At 39.0% G+C, this 14,881-nt stretch overlaps 1 protein-coding gene across 1 annotated transcript in view; it reads left to right on the top strand.

Annotated features, from left to right (window-relative positions):
• The window catches only part of ZNF638 (zinc finger protein 638), a 105,897-nt gene that overhangs the window by 35,292 nt on the left and 55,724 nt on the right, over positions 1-14,881 (top strand). The window contains exons 5-8 of the mRNA XM_060187168.1: positions 2,478-2,776; positions 5,763-6,037; positions 8,377-8,523; positions 11,109-11,231. Of these exons, the coding sequence (XP_060043151.1) occupies positions 2,478-2,776; positions 5,763-6,037; positions 8,377-8,523; positions 11,109-11,231 (844 nt within the window). The remainder of the gene's footprint in view (positions 1-2,477; positions 2,777-5,762; positions 6,038-8,376; positions 8,524-11,108; positions 11,232-14,881) is intronic.

Raw genomic sequence — 14,881 nt, 5'->3', positions numbered from 1 at the left:
GACTCTAAAAATGTCCAGTAGTTCTAGTTTATCTATCTCTTCATTTAGCTCCCTTATGTCTTTATTGATTTTCTGTCAAGTTAAGAGAGTGGGGTGTTGAAGTCCCTTACTTACTATGACTATGTTGCTGTTAATATATTGCTGTAGCTCTTTCAGTAGAAGTTTGATGTATTTAGATGGCTTCTCATTGGGTGCATAGATGTTAATAATTGTTAAGTCCTCTTGATTGACTGATCCTCTGAGCATTAAGTAGTGTCCATTCCTATCTTTTTAAATTTTATTTACTTTAAAGTCTATCATGTCAGATATGAGAATAGCTGTTCCTGCCCTTTTTTTTTGGACCATTGGCTTTTATGATAGTTTTCCATCCTTTCACTTTAAGTCTGTGTTTTTCTTGTTGAGTTAAGTGGGTTGACTTATTTCTATAACTATCTGTGCACGCACACACACACACTTGCTCCCCCCCCCTTTTTTCCTAAAAAAGGTCCTGCCTTCTCTGCCTTTCTAAATCATAATTAAACCTGTTACTACTTCTGAATGTCCTTCCTTTTTTCCACTTCTCTCTTCTGGTCCTGAAGGAATTGGAGGCTAGGGCCCTCTGGTCATCTTCCCCTATCATTTCTCCCTCTCTAGGAGTATGGACAAAATTTATTTTTGGGGTGCAGAAGGGATAGGTCAGGCTTCTGTAATTGCTTCTCCACTGGACATGTGTATTGGCAGGTGATCCATACCCCCAGCCTATTTCTATTTTTCCCAATGGGTAGGGTTCTGTGGAAGTGAGTTTCTGGGACACACTGGTGAGGTCATCTGCCCAGGGAATCATGAGGGAACCTGCAACTTGGTGGCTGAAAGGCAGTAGGACAAAAGCAGGTCAAAATGATTATTGAACCACAAAGTAGGAATAGAGCAGATGAGAATAGAAATCTTAGGGTGAAAAGAAGTTAAGAAATCTGTTTTAGATGTGTTCCTAGGGACCCATGTTATGGGATATATTCTCTGTGAAGTACTTCTCAGCAATAAAAATAAAGATTATATTGTGGGGACCAGGCGGTAGTGCAGTGGGTTAAGCACACAGGGTGCAAAGTGCAGGGACTGCCGTAAGAATCCTGGTTCTATCCCCTGGTTCCCCACCTGCACGGATGCGGACTTCACACTCGGTGAAACAGGTCTGCAGGTGTCCTATCTTTCTCTCGCCCTCTCTGTCTTCCCTTCTCTTGATTTCTCTCTGTCCTATCCAACAACGGCAACAAAATGGGAAAAATGGTCTCCAGGAGCAGTGGATTTGTAGTACAAGCAACGAGCCCCAGCGATAACCCTAGATTTAAATAAAAAAAAAAGATATTGTGTCCTTTGTGATAAAATGGATGGAACTAGAGAAGGTTATGCTTAGTGAAATAAGTAAGGAAGTAAAGGACAACTATAGGATATTATCACTCATGTGGAATTTAGAGAATTTGAAAAACAAAAAATTAACCCATATCCCAGATTGTGGAAAACTATAGTGGTTATCTAGGAGAGTGGGTGGTGGGTGTGTGTGTGTTGGGGCGGGGGGTGATGTACAGACCTTTGTTTTTGGGAAAGGTGTGATACTATAATCCTGTTAACTTAGTCTCGTAAATCACTATTAATTTAACATGGGGGGGATAGATTTAATGCTTCTAGTTCTCTAACTGCCTACATCATAGCTCTTGAGTATGCATATTTTCTTTAGCCTAAGTATTTAATATTTCCCTCCACACCATTTACTACTGTTTTTTCTATTCATTTGATGGCTTTTTATTGCTTCTGGAGCACTTAATATAATTTGTTAAGAAAGTAATGGTTATCTATTAATAGAAATTTTAATTGTTACTGACACATTTAATTTACAAAAGTCAGGTGTACTTTGAAAGGCCAAAACTTATATTTTATTTTTATCATTTGGGGAGAGGGTTAATTGTAGTCTAGTCTGTTGCTATGTTGCCAAACAGGTATAGTTTCACATCTCCCCATGATAAATGTTCCAAAATACTCACCCTCAATTTAAGTCCTTTACTCCTGTCACACACCAGGCACCCAAATGTCCTTTCCACTCCTCTCCCTTTATTATCTTATGTTTGGGGAAGTTATTTATATAGCTTAGTACTTTCAACTCAATACAGCTGAGGTACAGAGAGAATCCAATTAATTGGTCATTATCCTTATGTAATTTTTTTAGTTCCTTATTTATTTATAATGCCAAATTATATAACAGTTTTCTGTTTGTTTGGTCTTCCTACCTGATCAGCTATGGCTTATGGTGGTGTGGGAGATTGAACCTGGGACTTTGGAACCTCAGACATGACAGTCTGACTTTTGCATAACCATTATGCTATCTACCCCCACCAAATAGTTTTTTCTTTCTTTTTTTGTAGAGTTGATACTGCTCATAGCCTCTTTAAGAATAATCTGAATTTATGTGAAATTGCTGAAACCTAAGTGTTTTCTATACTTTGTAGACATGAAGGCAGTAGAAAAGAAGATGAAACTCCCAGAAGACGTTCTCATTCCCCCAGTCCTAGACGTTCAAGGAGATCAAGCTCAAGTCATAGATATCGTCGATCTCGAAGCCCAGTTCGATATATATATAGACCAAGAAGTCGAAGCCCAAAGATTTACCATCACTTCATTCCTAGATACAGATCAAGATCCCGTTCTCGTTCACCATATCGAATGAGCAATCCATATAGAGGCAGTCCAAAATCCTATCGGTCAGTTAGTCCTGAAAGAACGTCAAGGAGATCAGTGAGATCATCAGGTAAACTTACGGTTGTGAGTAATAAATCTAACTTGATTAAATTTTTACATTTTTTTTATTGCCACCGAATTTATTGCTAGGACTCATTGCTGGCACTACAAATCCACTGCTTTTTGGTGGCCATTTTTTCTCCTTTTTTTCTTCTCTTTTCTCTCCCCTCCCCTCTCCCCTTCCCCTCCCCTTCCATTTTCTTCTTTTAGCTAGGACACATACAAATTGAGAGCATAGTGGGTGACAGACAGTTGCAGACATGTGTCATCACACATGAAACTTTCTCCTTGTAGGTGGAGAGCAGGGCCTGGAACCAGAGCCCTTCATGGTAATGTGTGTAATCAGTCGGGTTTACCACTCTTGCCCATTTTACTATTTAATTAATTAATTTTATTGCCAGAGCTGTGGTTAGCTCTGGTTTATGGTGGTGCAGAGGACTGAACTTGAGTCTTTTGATCCTCAGGCATTAGAGTCTCTGCATAACCATTATGCTATCTACCTCCCATGAAGCTTCCCCCCTGTAGGTGGGGACCAGGGGCTTGAACCTAGAACCTTGTGCACTATAATGTGTGGGCTTAACTAGGTACGCCACCACCTGGCTTCATGGTTTGCATTTTTTTTTTTTAAGTGTCTATATTTTTAACTTGAAATTGAGGATTTATAAATTGTCATAATTTAACAGAAGTTGGCATTTTGATGCATTTGCCTTAGCTCTTGTGAGCCTTTGAAGTTTTAAGAAAAGTAAGTATTTTGTTCTTAATCAAATTTTAACATACTATGCTGGAAAAACAACTCACTTGTATGGTGTACCTCTGCCATGCACATACCTCAGTTTCATGACTGAATTGAAGTTGGCTTGGTGCTATGGTTTTGTGTCTTTCTCCACCCCCACCCCCTACCTCTTTGTCAGGGTGAGGATGGGGGGGGCAGATAATTGTAAGGAGCAAAGGTCTTGAGACAACTGGACAAAAACTTTTTTTTAGAATGCTATGTGAAATCTGACCCATATTGCAGCCTTGTCTACTCTTATCCTTATTAGCAATCAGAAAAAATGCAGAAGAGTATATCTGTACTTAACCAATTTTTAAAATTATTATTGGGTAGAGACCGTCAGAAACTGGGAGGGAAGAGGGTGATGGAGAGGAGAGAGAAAGAGAGACACCTGCAGCACGGCTTCACCACTCGTAAAGCTTTCCCCCTGCAGGTGGGGACTGGGGGGTTGAACCTGGGTCCTTGCACATTGTAACGTGCACCTAACCAGGTCCGCCACCACCCAGCCCCCCGTACCAATTTTTTAAAAAGATTTATTTATTTATTTTTATATTTTATTTTGAATAGAGATATAGGGGGTGGGGAGATAGAGAGAGAGAGACACCTACAACACTGCTTCAACAAATAAGAAGCTTCCCTCTGCACTTGGGAATGAGGCACTTGATCCTAGTTTCTTAGGCATTGTAATGTGTGAACTCAACCAGGTCCTCCACCTGGCCCCTATCTCTACCAAAATTTAAAACTATCATGTGCAGACATCTTAATTCACCCCAGTGACTGATTATATACTTTTCTTAAAATTATTTTAATGTTTTGAGGACTAGAGAAGGTTCACTAGGTGGAGTGTATACCCTGCTATGCATGTGGCTGAGGTTAGAGCCCTGGTGTCACATAGGAGTGCCATGGTAGTACCAAGGGAAGCACTAGTGTTGTCTCTCTGTGTACCTCTCTATTTCTGTCTGAAAGAAAAAAGTCAGCCTGTGGGTGAAGGTCTGGTTTTATGCCAAATAGGGAAACAAGTTTTTGAAAATTACTTTCATTATATATCTATTTTTTCTCTCTCTTAATTTTATATCTGTTGGCCTTTTGGATCTCTTGTTTGGTGAATTTTCTTTTTTTTTTTTTTTCTTTTTTCTTTAAGAAAGGATTAATTAACAAAACCATAGGGTAGGAGGGGTACAACCCCACACAATTCCCACCGCCCAATCTCCATATCCCACCCCCTCCCCCGATAGCTTTCCCATTCTCTATCCCTCTGGGAGCATGGACCCAGGGTCATTGTAGGTTGCAGAAGGTAGAAGGTCTGGCTTCTGTAATTGCTTCCCCGCTGAACATGGGCGTTGACTGGTCGGTCCATACTCCCAGTCTGCCTCTCTCTTTCCCTAGTAGGGTGGGTCTCTGGGGAAGCTGAGCTCCAGGACACATTGGTGGGGTCTTCAATCCAGGGAAGTCTGGCCGGCATCCTGATGACACCTGGAACCTGGTGACTGAAAAGAGAGTTAACATACAAAGCCAAACAAATTGTTGAGCAATCATGGACCCAAAGCTTGGAAAAGTGGAGAGGAAGTATTAGGGAGGTACTCACTGCAAACTCTTTTGGATCTCTCGTTTGGTGAATTTTCTGTTCATATCCTACTCTCTCTTTTGCTCAGCATTGGTTTATAGTGGAGCCAAGGATTGAACCTGGGACCTCTAGTTCCCTAGGCTATTATACTACCTGCAGTACTGTCTATCTGGTTTAATTTTGATTTATTATATAGTTTGATAAGTTTAACAAGAAAACTCTTTGGAATTGTCAGTTTTCTTATTTTCTTAGATGGGCAAAAAGGCAGAGATAGAGAGTGAAAGAGCCTACAGCATCAACACTTCATCCATGCTATGGGGTCTGGTCTCAAACCTGGGTCACATGCGTGGCAAAGCAGCTCACTATCCAAGTAAGCTATTTTGCTTGCTTGGAGTTACCAGTTTTTATGAGTATAAAGAGATACTGAAACCAAAAGTTTGAGTACCACTGATATAAGAGAAGTTCATTAAGTAAAGGAACTTCTTGTAACAGTGTTTAGAGTTATATGGAATCCCCCCCCTTTTTTTGTATATGCCTTGTTTGACCTGAGAATAATTATGTCTGATAAATACTCAGGACACTAAAGTACTAATTTTTTCTGGTATCTATTGGTTCATACTTTAAATTATTGTCATTTGAAATTTGTATCTTTTTTACTAGAAAGGAAAAAAGCTTCGGAAGATGTAGTACAACAATCTGGACATGGGCCAGAATTAATGAAACAGAAACAACTTGAAGCAGTTGAAAAAGGGCACTCACCACCTATAAAGCCTAAAACTGGCAGTGGGTCAAAGCCATCAGTTAAACCTATAAGTTCTACAAAGAGTGATTCAAGTTTAGGACATTCTACTCGGTACAAATCAAAGAATGTGGAAGATGACGCCTCACCAGAAAGTAAACAGCCATCTGATAAAGCTATTTATCTCCACCGTAAGGTCAGTCATTTCTTAATTTGGTTTAGTGCAAGTGTAAGCATGTATTTGTTAATATCACAAAGAAAACCCTGAAGTCTGTATTGTCATATTTCTAAAAAATTTGAAATAATGATTTACTAAATTATGTCAATATGGAATTATTTTACTGGTTTCTTTTAGGAATACTGTGAAACTGATAATTAAAAATCTTCTAGATTGGGAATCTGGTGGTAGCACAGCAGGTTAAGCACAGGTTCAAAGCACAAGGACCAACGTAAGGATCCCGGTTCGAGCTCCCGGCTACCCTCCTACAGGGGAGTCACTTCACAGGCAGTGAAGCAGGTCTGCAGGTGTCTATCTTTCTGTCTCACTCTCTGTCTTCTCCTCCTCTCTCCATTTCTCTCTGTCCTATCCAATAACAACAACAACAACTATAACAATAAAAAAGACAACAAGGACAACAAAAGGGCAAATAAATAAATAAAATTAAAAAAATATCTTCTAGGTTAGCAGATATTAAAAATTTGGCATTTTAATGTATGAAAAATGAGAAAATTTGAAGGTTTTGTGTTTTGGGATAGCTGCATCACTATGCTGGGGATGAGTGTAAGAGCAGCAGCAGTAGTTTTTGTAATCTTGTTAATAAGCTATGAGAGCAAGGCTCTACTGGAAAACGATCACTTTCTATTTTGTACTTTTTGTAGTACAGTTGAGAAATAAAGTATCCTGTTACCTAGTGTCTGTTTTCTGAATAATGCTGTGTGTGTGTGTGTTTGTGTGTGTTGCCAGCCAGAGCCTTATACATGTGCAGTTTTACTGTTTCATGGTGCTTTTTCACACTCAGCTAGACAGAGATAGAGAGATTGTGAATGAGAGAGAACTTCCTCTAGTACTATAGCATTTTACATGTGGTGAAGGACTAAAACCCAAGCATTGAACATACAAGACGCATACCCTGCCTGCTAAGCTATCTCACTGGACCCTTAGTGTATCTTGACTGTAACCTGCTATAATACTAAGGCATTGTTTTAATATATATTGGGTTATTGGAAAAGTCATGACTGATTTTTGCATAGCAAAACATAGAAAAAAATTTTTCCATGACTTCTCTGACAGCCCAATACATTTCTTAAACTGCTATTATAGTAAGTTATAGCTATATATCTTTATCTAAGAATATCACAGTAACTCTGAAAAGCCAGATTTTCAAATGCTCAGTATGCATTAACAGTCTTCAGATATTAAGTACAGGTAGCTTTTAAATTAATTCTGTGTAAATACTTTGAACAGTTATAATCCTCTGCCCCATAGAGAACTTATACTTAGAACTATAAATCTCAGTGTTAGTTGAATTTTGAAGAGCATTGGGATGAATTGAATGTAGGGACTATTTTGAATAGGCTAAACTAGCTGTGATGCTGGGGATTAAAGCTTAGATATTTGGTGCCTCAGACATGAAAGTGCGCCCTCCCACCACTCCCCCATAACCAGTATGCTATCTTCCCAGCGCTTAGTGTTTTTTTAAGCTGTTACTGTATATAGGTGGAAAATTTGATATCACAGCAAATAGTTATATATGATTTAAAAATTATCTTTCTATATGACATTTGCAGTTACTAGATACAGGATAAAATATGCTCTACTTTCTGTTGGACAAGACTGACAACCCTTACAGAGTTATATAAGAAATAGGACTTAATAATCTTGTACTATTCTAGAGATATGTGTGTGGTCTTTCTGTTTTTATTTATTTATTTACTGGATAGGACTGAGAGAAATTGAGAGGGGAGGGGGGAAATAGGGAGAGAGACACCTGCAGATCAGACCTGCTTCACCGCTCGTGAAATGATCCCCCTGCAGATGGGGAACCAAGGGTTTGAACCGGGTTCCTTACTTGGGTCCTTGCACTTCATGCTATCTGTACTTAACCGGTGCACCACTGCCCAGCCCTCTTCTTTTATTATTATTATATTTTTTCTTACCAGAGCACTACTCAACTCTGGCTTCTGGTGGTACTAGGGTTAGAACCTGGAACCTTTGGTGCCACAAGCCTAAAGACCTTTGTACATAACTGTTGTGCTATCTACCAGATAGGTGCTATTAAAAAACAAGAACATGTTTCTAAAAAGAACAGTGCATCTGGATCAGTTATATTTAAACTTGTGACCACTCTTGGGTTTGAGTGGTAACTGTAAAGCACATATCTTAGTATACTTAAAGCTATGTTAAGTTAAAGTTACTTAGAAAAGACAGTTCAGAGAACTAGGTTATATAAGGGCAATTGCATTGGGAATTATTTTTACTGTATTTTGTGGTTTCATTTGTTGTATTTTTAAATCTTTCTTTTATTTCATAAATAGCTTCGGAAAGAGCATTCTTCACCTTATTGTTCAGTTCTTCTTGTATCTGAATTACCAGAGGATGGATGTACTGAAGAAGATATTAGAAAACTATTTCAACCATTTGGTCAAGTTAAGGATATCCTGATTGTCCCATATAGAAAGGAGGTGAGTCATTTCATCTATTCCAAAAAATGCATTCAAAGTATTACTTTAACATGGGATTGTATTCTTGTAACTTATTTTATATTTAGTAGAATTCACTACAGCTAAACAATGCTACACTTAACAGAACATAGATGGTAGTGTTTTGTTTTTTTTTTTCTTGCAAGAAGACTTAATGGATGTGATAGGAGCCAGCAATGTTGCTTAGCAGTTTAGCACCTGTCTTGCATGCATGAGATCCAGCACCACATGAGAACAACAGAGACATAATGAGTAGAACTTCCTGGATAGTGGTATACTTTGCATGCTTTTAGACAAGGGGCTGGGTACTGGCACACTTGTTAATAAGCACACGTTATCATGTGCAGGGGCCTGGGTTCAAGTTCTTGGTCCCCACCTGCAGAGACAAACTCCATGAAGAGTAAAGCAATAGCTATGGATTGTCTTACTTTTTCTTTCCTAAGCTCTCTCCATGACTCTTACTTTGCTATGTCCTGTCAGTTAAAAGAGGAAGTAAAAACGGGGCTGGGGGGGTGGTTGTGGTGGAGAGTACACCATAAGCTGTGGAGTTCTTGTGCAAGTATTGAGCCCCAGTGATAACACTGGTACATTAAATAAGTAAATAAATACTGGCTTTCCTTCTTCATTAGCTTCATGAACTTAAATGTCATTTTATGTATGAAAATATTCCAAATCCCACATTTTTCTTTAACAAAACAAACAAAAAAATAAAATAAAAGCTACTAGGACCTGTGGTGATTTCATAGTGCCCCCTGCCCCAGTTAACTTTTTTTTTTAAGTTTTTATTTATAAAACGGAAACACTGACAAGACCATAGGATAAGAGGGGTACAATTCCCGCCACTGGAACTCCATATCCCATCCCATCCCCTGATAGCTTTCCTATTCTTTAACCCTCTGGGAGCATGGACCCAGCGTCTTTATGGGATACAAAGGTAGAAGGTCTGGCTTTTGTAATTGTTTCCTCACTGAATATGGGCATTGACAGGTCAATCCATTACTTCTGACCTGTCTCTCTCTGCCTAGTGGTGCAGGGATCTGGGGAGGTTGGGCTCCAGGACACATGGTGGGGTCTTCTGCCCAGCGAAGTCAGGTTGGCATCATGGTATCATCTGAAATCTGAAAAAGAGTTAAGATAAAAAACAGAGCAAATTGTTGACTAATTATGAACCTAAAAGCAGGAATATTACGGATGGAGATGTGTGGTCTCCATTTTAGAAAAAGCTAGTAGGTCTATGTTAGGTATATTCCAAGGGGCCTAGGACTCAACTAGTTTTTTCCTGCGTCTGACATCATCTTCTTCTAGCGTTTGCCCGTCTGACATCTAATGTGCAGGTGATCTAAGCTATTGTCTTGGGGGTTGGTGTCATAGTTAAGTATGTAAATACTGTTAACTACAAACCCCATCCATCTGACCTGGGACCCATGCTCAGCACAGTGGCCTTTGTAACCTCTGCATCCCTGTAGGTCTGAGCTCACATTCCGTGGTCATGGCTAGCAACATTCCAGGCCCCAGTTAACATTTTATTGGGGGCTTAATGGTTTATACTACAGTTGGGAAAATAAGTATAACTCCTCATTTCCCTGTGATAGGTGTCTTCAAAACACTTTAACCCTCAGCTTAAGTCCTTTTAATCATCATGCCATCCCCTCAATTCCCCCAGGCCCACTGCCTTTTCCTCCTTTCCCAGAGTCGTTTGGTTTGGTATAATATACCACATACAGTCTAAGTTTTACTTTGTGTTTGTTCTTTCTGTCTGCTAGTTGTACTTCTATTACTGGCTTATCTCAATATGATTACTTCAAGTTCTATCCAAAATGAAATGAAAGAGTTTACTTGCTTTTATGTTAGAAGTGAAATGGGAGAGGGGCCAGGGTGTTGGCATACTTTGTTGACTGAACATATTTCCATGTGCAAGGACCTAGGTTGAAGCCCCTGATCCCCACCTACAGGGGGGGACACTTCACAAATGGTGAAGTAGGTCTTCAGGTGTCTCTCTTTCTCCCTATGCATTTCTTTCCCTCTCAGTTTCTCTATCCTGTCAAGTGAAACAGAAAGGGGGAGGGTAGAAGAAGAAAAAAAATAAAGGTAAAAATGGCCACTAGAAGTAGTGGATTTATAATATAGGCACAAAGCCCCATTGATAACCCTGGTGGCAAAAACAAACAAAACAGAAATAAGAGAGAGAGAGAGAGAGACTGGAACACTGCACATCTCTGGTATATGTGGCATTGAGAATTTAATCAAGGGCCTCAAGCTTACAAATCTTTTTTTTTTTTTTTTTTTTTTTTAAGATTTGATTTATTTATTCCTGAGAAATGATAGGGGAGAGAGAAAGAACCAGACATCACTGTGGTACATGTGCTGCCGGGGATTGAACTTGGGACCTCATGCTTGACTGTCCAAAGCCTTATCCACTGTGCTACCTCCCAGACCACGGGGCTTGCAAATCTTATACTCTACTACTGAGTTGGTTCTTTGTACTTTCATATCTTTGTTTCACAAAAGATGTATCAAGTTGTGCAGATAATTTTAATTTTTTTTAATTAAAAATTTATTTACTTTAGGCTTACTTGGAAATGGATTTTAAAGAAACAGTTACTGCTGTCATGAAGCACACTGAAACAACACCTCTTAAGATAAAAGGGAAAAATGTGAACGTATGTGTCCCAGAAAAGAAAAGATCCCAGGTAAATAAACTCAGTTTAATCTTAGGTGGTTTTTTCTTTGTAAGTGACTAGTTTAATTTAATAAGTGTTTTCATATGATAACATTACTTAAAAAAATGAATAAAATATCTTCAGTGAACAGGTTGTAGTGTATAAATTCAAGTAGTTCAATTACATATTACTACAAATACATGGTACTACAAATAGTATTAAATAGATGGGAAAATATTTAAAAATAGTAAACACCTCTGAACCCCACCCTAAATTACAACTGTAATCTTAATTAACATTATAAAAGTCAACTTGCATCTCTTCTGCTCCAAATTAAGACCAGATTTTATTTTAGTCAACCATATTCGAATTTTGCCTGATTTTGTTTATATAGTATATTATGTGTGTATAGTAGGACTTCTTGCTTCTTTAGAAGAGTCAGCATTTATGTTTAGTGTCTGTCATTTTCTTGACTTTCCACCTACAAGTGAGATGATCATTTGGTATTCATCCTACTTCTTGTACTGCTTTCACTTAGTATGATTTCATTAAGCACTGTCCACTATAGATATCATGGACTCAGTGCCTGCACAGTGAATCTTATCTTCCTAGTGGCCAGTTCCCCCTAACCCCTACCCCTTTTGTTTGAGAAGACAGAAATGTTGAGAAGGGAAGGGGAAATAAAGAGAAAAGGAGAGACATTTGCAGTCCTGCTTCACCACTCTCGAAACTTCCCCCCTGCCTGTTGGGACCTGTGGTTTGAACCCAGGTCCTTATATGCTAATGTGCATTCAACCAGATGTGATAGTGCCCAACACTCATTGCTGTACTTTCTGATCAGTGATATTCTCAAAGATGTGAAGTAGTATCTCAGTAATGTCTTTATTTGCATTCCTCTAATAATCAGTGACTAAGCATTTTTTTCATACCTACATATATTTTCCACCCTCACTTGCAAGATGGTTCTTCACCTTTTGGTATCATTTCTCTCTTCCTCCTTTCCATCCTCTCTCTCTCTCTCTCTATTTTATTTAGAGGCAGAGAGAGAGATGACAGCAGCAAAAAAAAAAAAAAAAAAAAAAAAAAAACCAAACAAACAAAACACTACTCCTCTGACAAAGCAGCATACTGGACCTTCATTTTATTTTTTAATTTATTTTGCTTTACTTTACTTTATAGAACAAAGAGAAGTTCAGAGAGGAAGGAGGGAGAGAGACAAACACCTGTAGCACTGTTTTACTACTCATGAATCGTCCCCCTAGCAGGTGGGCACCAGAGGTTTGAACCTGGTTCTTTGCACATGCTAATGTGTGCACTTAACCAAGTACACCACTACCTGGCCCCTAAACTTTCATTTCATTAAAAAAAAATTTTTTTTTTAAATCTTTACTTTTATTGGATACAAACAGCCAGAAATTGAGAGGAATGGGGAGATAAGGAGAGAGACAGACACCTGCAGTCCTGCTTCACCACTCATGAAGCTTTCCCTCTGCAGGTGGGGACCGGGGGCTCAAACCTGGGTCCTTGTGCACTGTAACATGTATGCTCAACACCCGACCCCAAACCTTCATTTCTTAACTTAATAACTTAATATTTCTCCTTCTAACAGTTATGCTATTCAAGGTTTGGAAAAGAGATATGGAATAATAAAATGCACAAATTAGATTCATCTGAAAGTGATCTGCAGAATGAACTGTTGACAGTTGTGTAAATGACAACCTTAGCAAAGTGAATAAATAGAGAAGAGCAAAATATCAGTAAATCCAGTTCAAAGACTAACCCTGTTTAACTAGCTTGTAGTGATAACTAGTGGCTTTGAGTAGATGAGTAACCTTGAGGCTCAAAAGAAGAAATAATATATACCAGTGTTCTCAAGCAAAACTTGATATGTCATTAAGCTGGGGAGGTCAGTTTAATTCTGGAAAATGTAATCTGAGAGGTTAGTAAGAATGCATAAAGAGTATTTAAGTATTTTAAAAAGATTAAAATTCTCATGGATACCATTGATAAGGTAGCAGTATAATAAAGAGTGGAACCCAACCCTATGTGCTATACTGATTTTTGTAGCTGTCAGTAGGGGGAAGATATCAGCACTAGATAGATAGTTGAAAGCTTGCCCTCTTGCTAGTATTTTTTTTTTTTTTTGCCTCTAGGCTTATTGCTGAGGCTCAGTGCCTGCACTACAAATCCACTGCACTTGGAGGCCATTTTTTCCACATTTTGTCACCCTTGTTATTTTTGTTATTGTTATTGTTGTTACAACTGTTGTTGCTGTTGGATAGGACAGAGAGAAATGGAGAGAGATGGGGAAGACAGAGAGGGGGAAGAGATACACACCTGCAGACCCGCTTCACTGCCTATGAAGTGACCCCCCTGCAGGTGGGGAGCCGGGGGCTCAAACTGGGACTCATATGCTGGTCCTTGTATTTTTAAAAAATATTTCTTTTCATAAGAGGAGTAGGGGAGAGAGAGAACATGTACATACTGTTCAGCACTGGCATATGGTAGTGCTGGGGATTGTCCTTGGGACCTCAAGCATGAAAGTATGCTGCATTACTGCTAATACTATCTTCCCAACCTGTCTTCAGCCTTAGACATTGATGTTCTTCAACTGAATATTGTGGTGTGTTTAGTACTGAATTAAAGCAGGCTAACTCATTACCATTGTATTATAATAGAGAAGAATGCCTACATACTTAGAGCAGAACTGTTATTGTGACTTCTTCAGATAGATCAATGTAGACAGTGTTTTTTCCCAGTTATTATAGATAACACGCTACCTGGTATACCAAATCAAAATAGGATAGAAACTCAGAGAAGAAAAAAAGGCAAGTCCTATTGCCTTTCACTAGGATCTTAGTTGAATGAGTAATCAAAACTAAGAAAAAAACTTTTCTGCCTACTTTTGGTGTTTCATCTTAGGACTGCTTTTTTTTTTTTTTTTTTTTTTTTTATTAAAGAAAGGATTAATTAACAAAACCATAGGGTAGGAGGGGTACAACTCCACACAATTCCCACCGCCCAATCTCCATATCCCACCCCCTCCCCCGATAGCTTTCCCATTCTCTATCCCTCTGGGAGCATGGACCCAGGGTCATTGAGGGTTGCAGAAGGTAGAAGGTCTGGCTTCTGTAATTGCTTCCTCGCTGAACATGGGCGCTGACTGGTCGGTCCATACTCCCAGTCTGCCTCTCTCTTTCCCTAGTAGGATGGGTCTCTGGGGAAGCTGAGCTCCAGGACACATTGGTGATGTCTTCAATCCAGGGAAGTCTGGCCGGCATCCTGATGACACCTGGAACCTGGTGACTGAAAAGAGAGTTAACATACAAAGCCAAACAAATTGTTGAGCAATCATGGACCCAAAGCTTGGAATAGTGGAGAGGAAGTGTTAGGGAGGTACTCACTGCAAACTCTAGTATACTTCTGCTTTCTTACTTTGGTGCCATACTCCAAACTCAGTCAATTTCTGCTTTGCGTTTCTACTTCTTTTTTTTTTTTTTTTTTACATGCATAACATTCCCCAGATTCCCATTTAGCAATACAACCCCCACTATTTCATTCATCATTTTTCATGGACCTGTATTCTCCCCACCTACCCACCCACCCCAGAGTCTTTTACTTTGGTGTAATACTCCAATTCCATTTCAGGTTCGACTTGTGTTTTCTTTTCTAATCTTGTT

Source organism: Erinaceus europaeus, chromosome 3, assembly GCF_950295315.1.
Source record: "Erinaceus europaeus chromosome 3, mEriEur2.1, whole genome shotgun sequence".
Classification (NCBI taxonomy): domain Eukaryota; kingdom Metazoa; phylum Chordata; class Mammalia; order Eulipotyphla; family Erinaceidae; genus Erinaceus; species Erinaceus europaeus.
The sequence above is the reverse complement of the archived record's forward strand: the minus strand, read 5'-3'. Positions and strand labels throughout refer to the sequence as shown.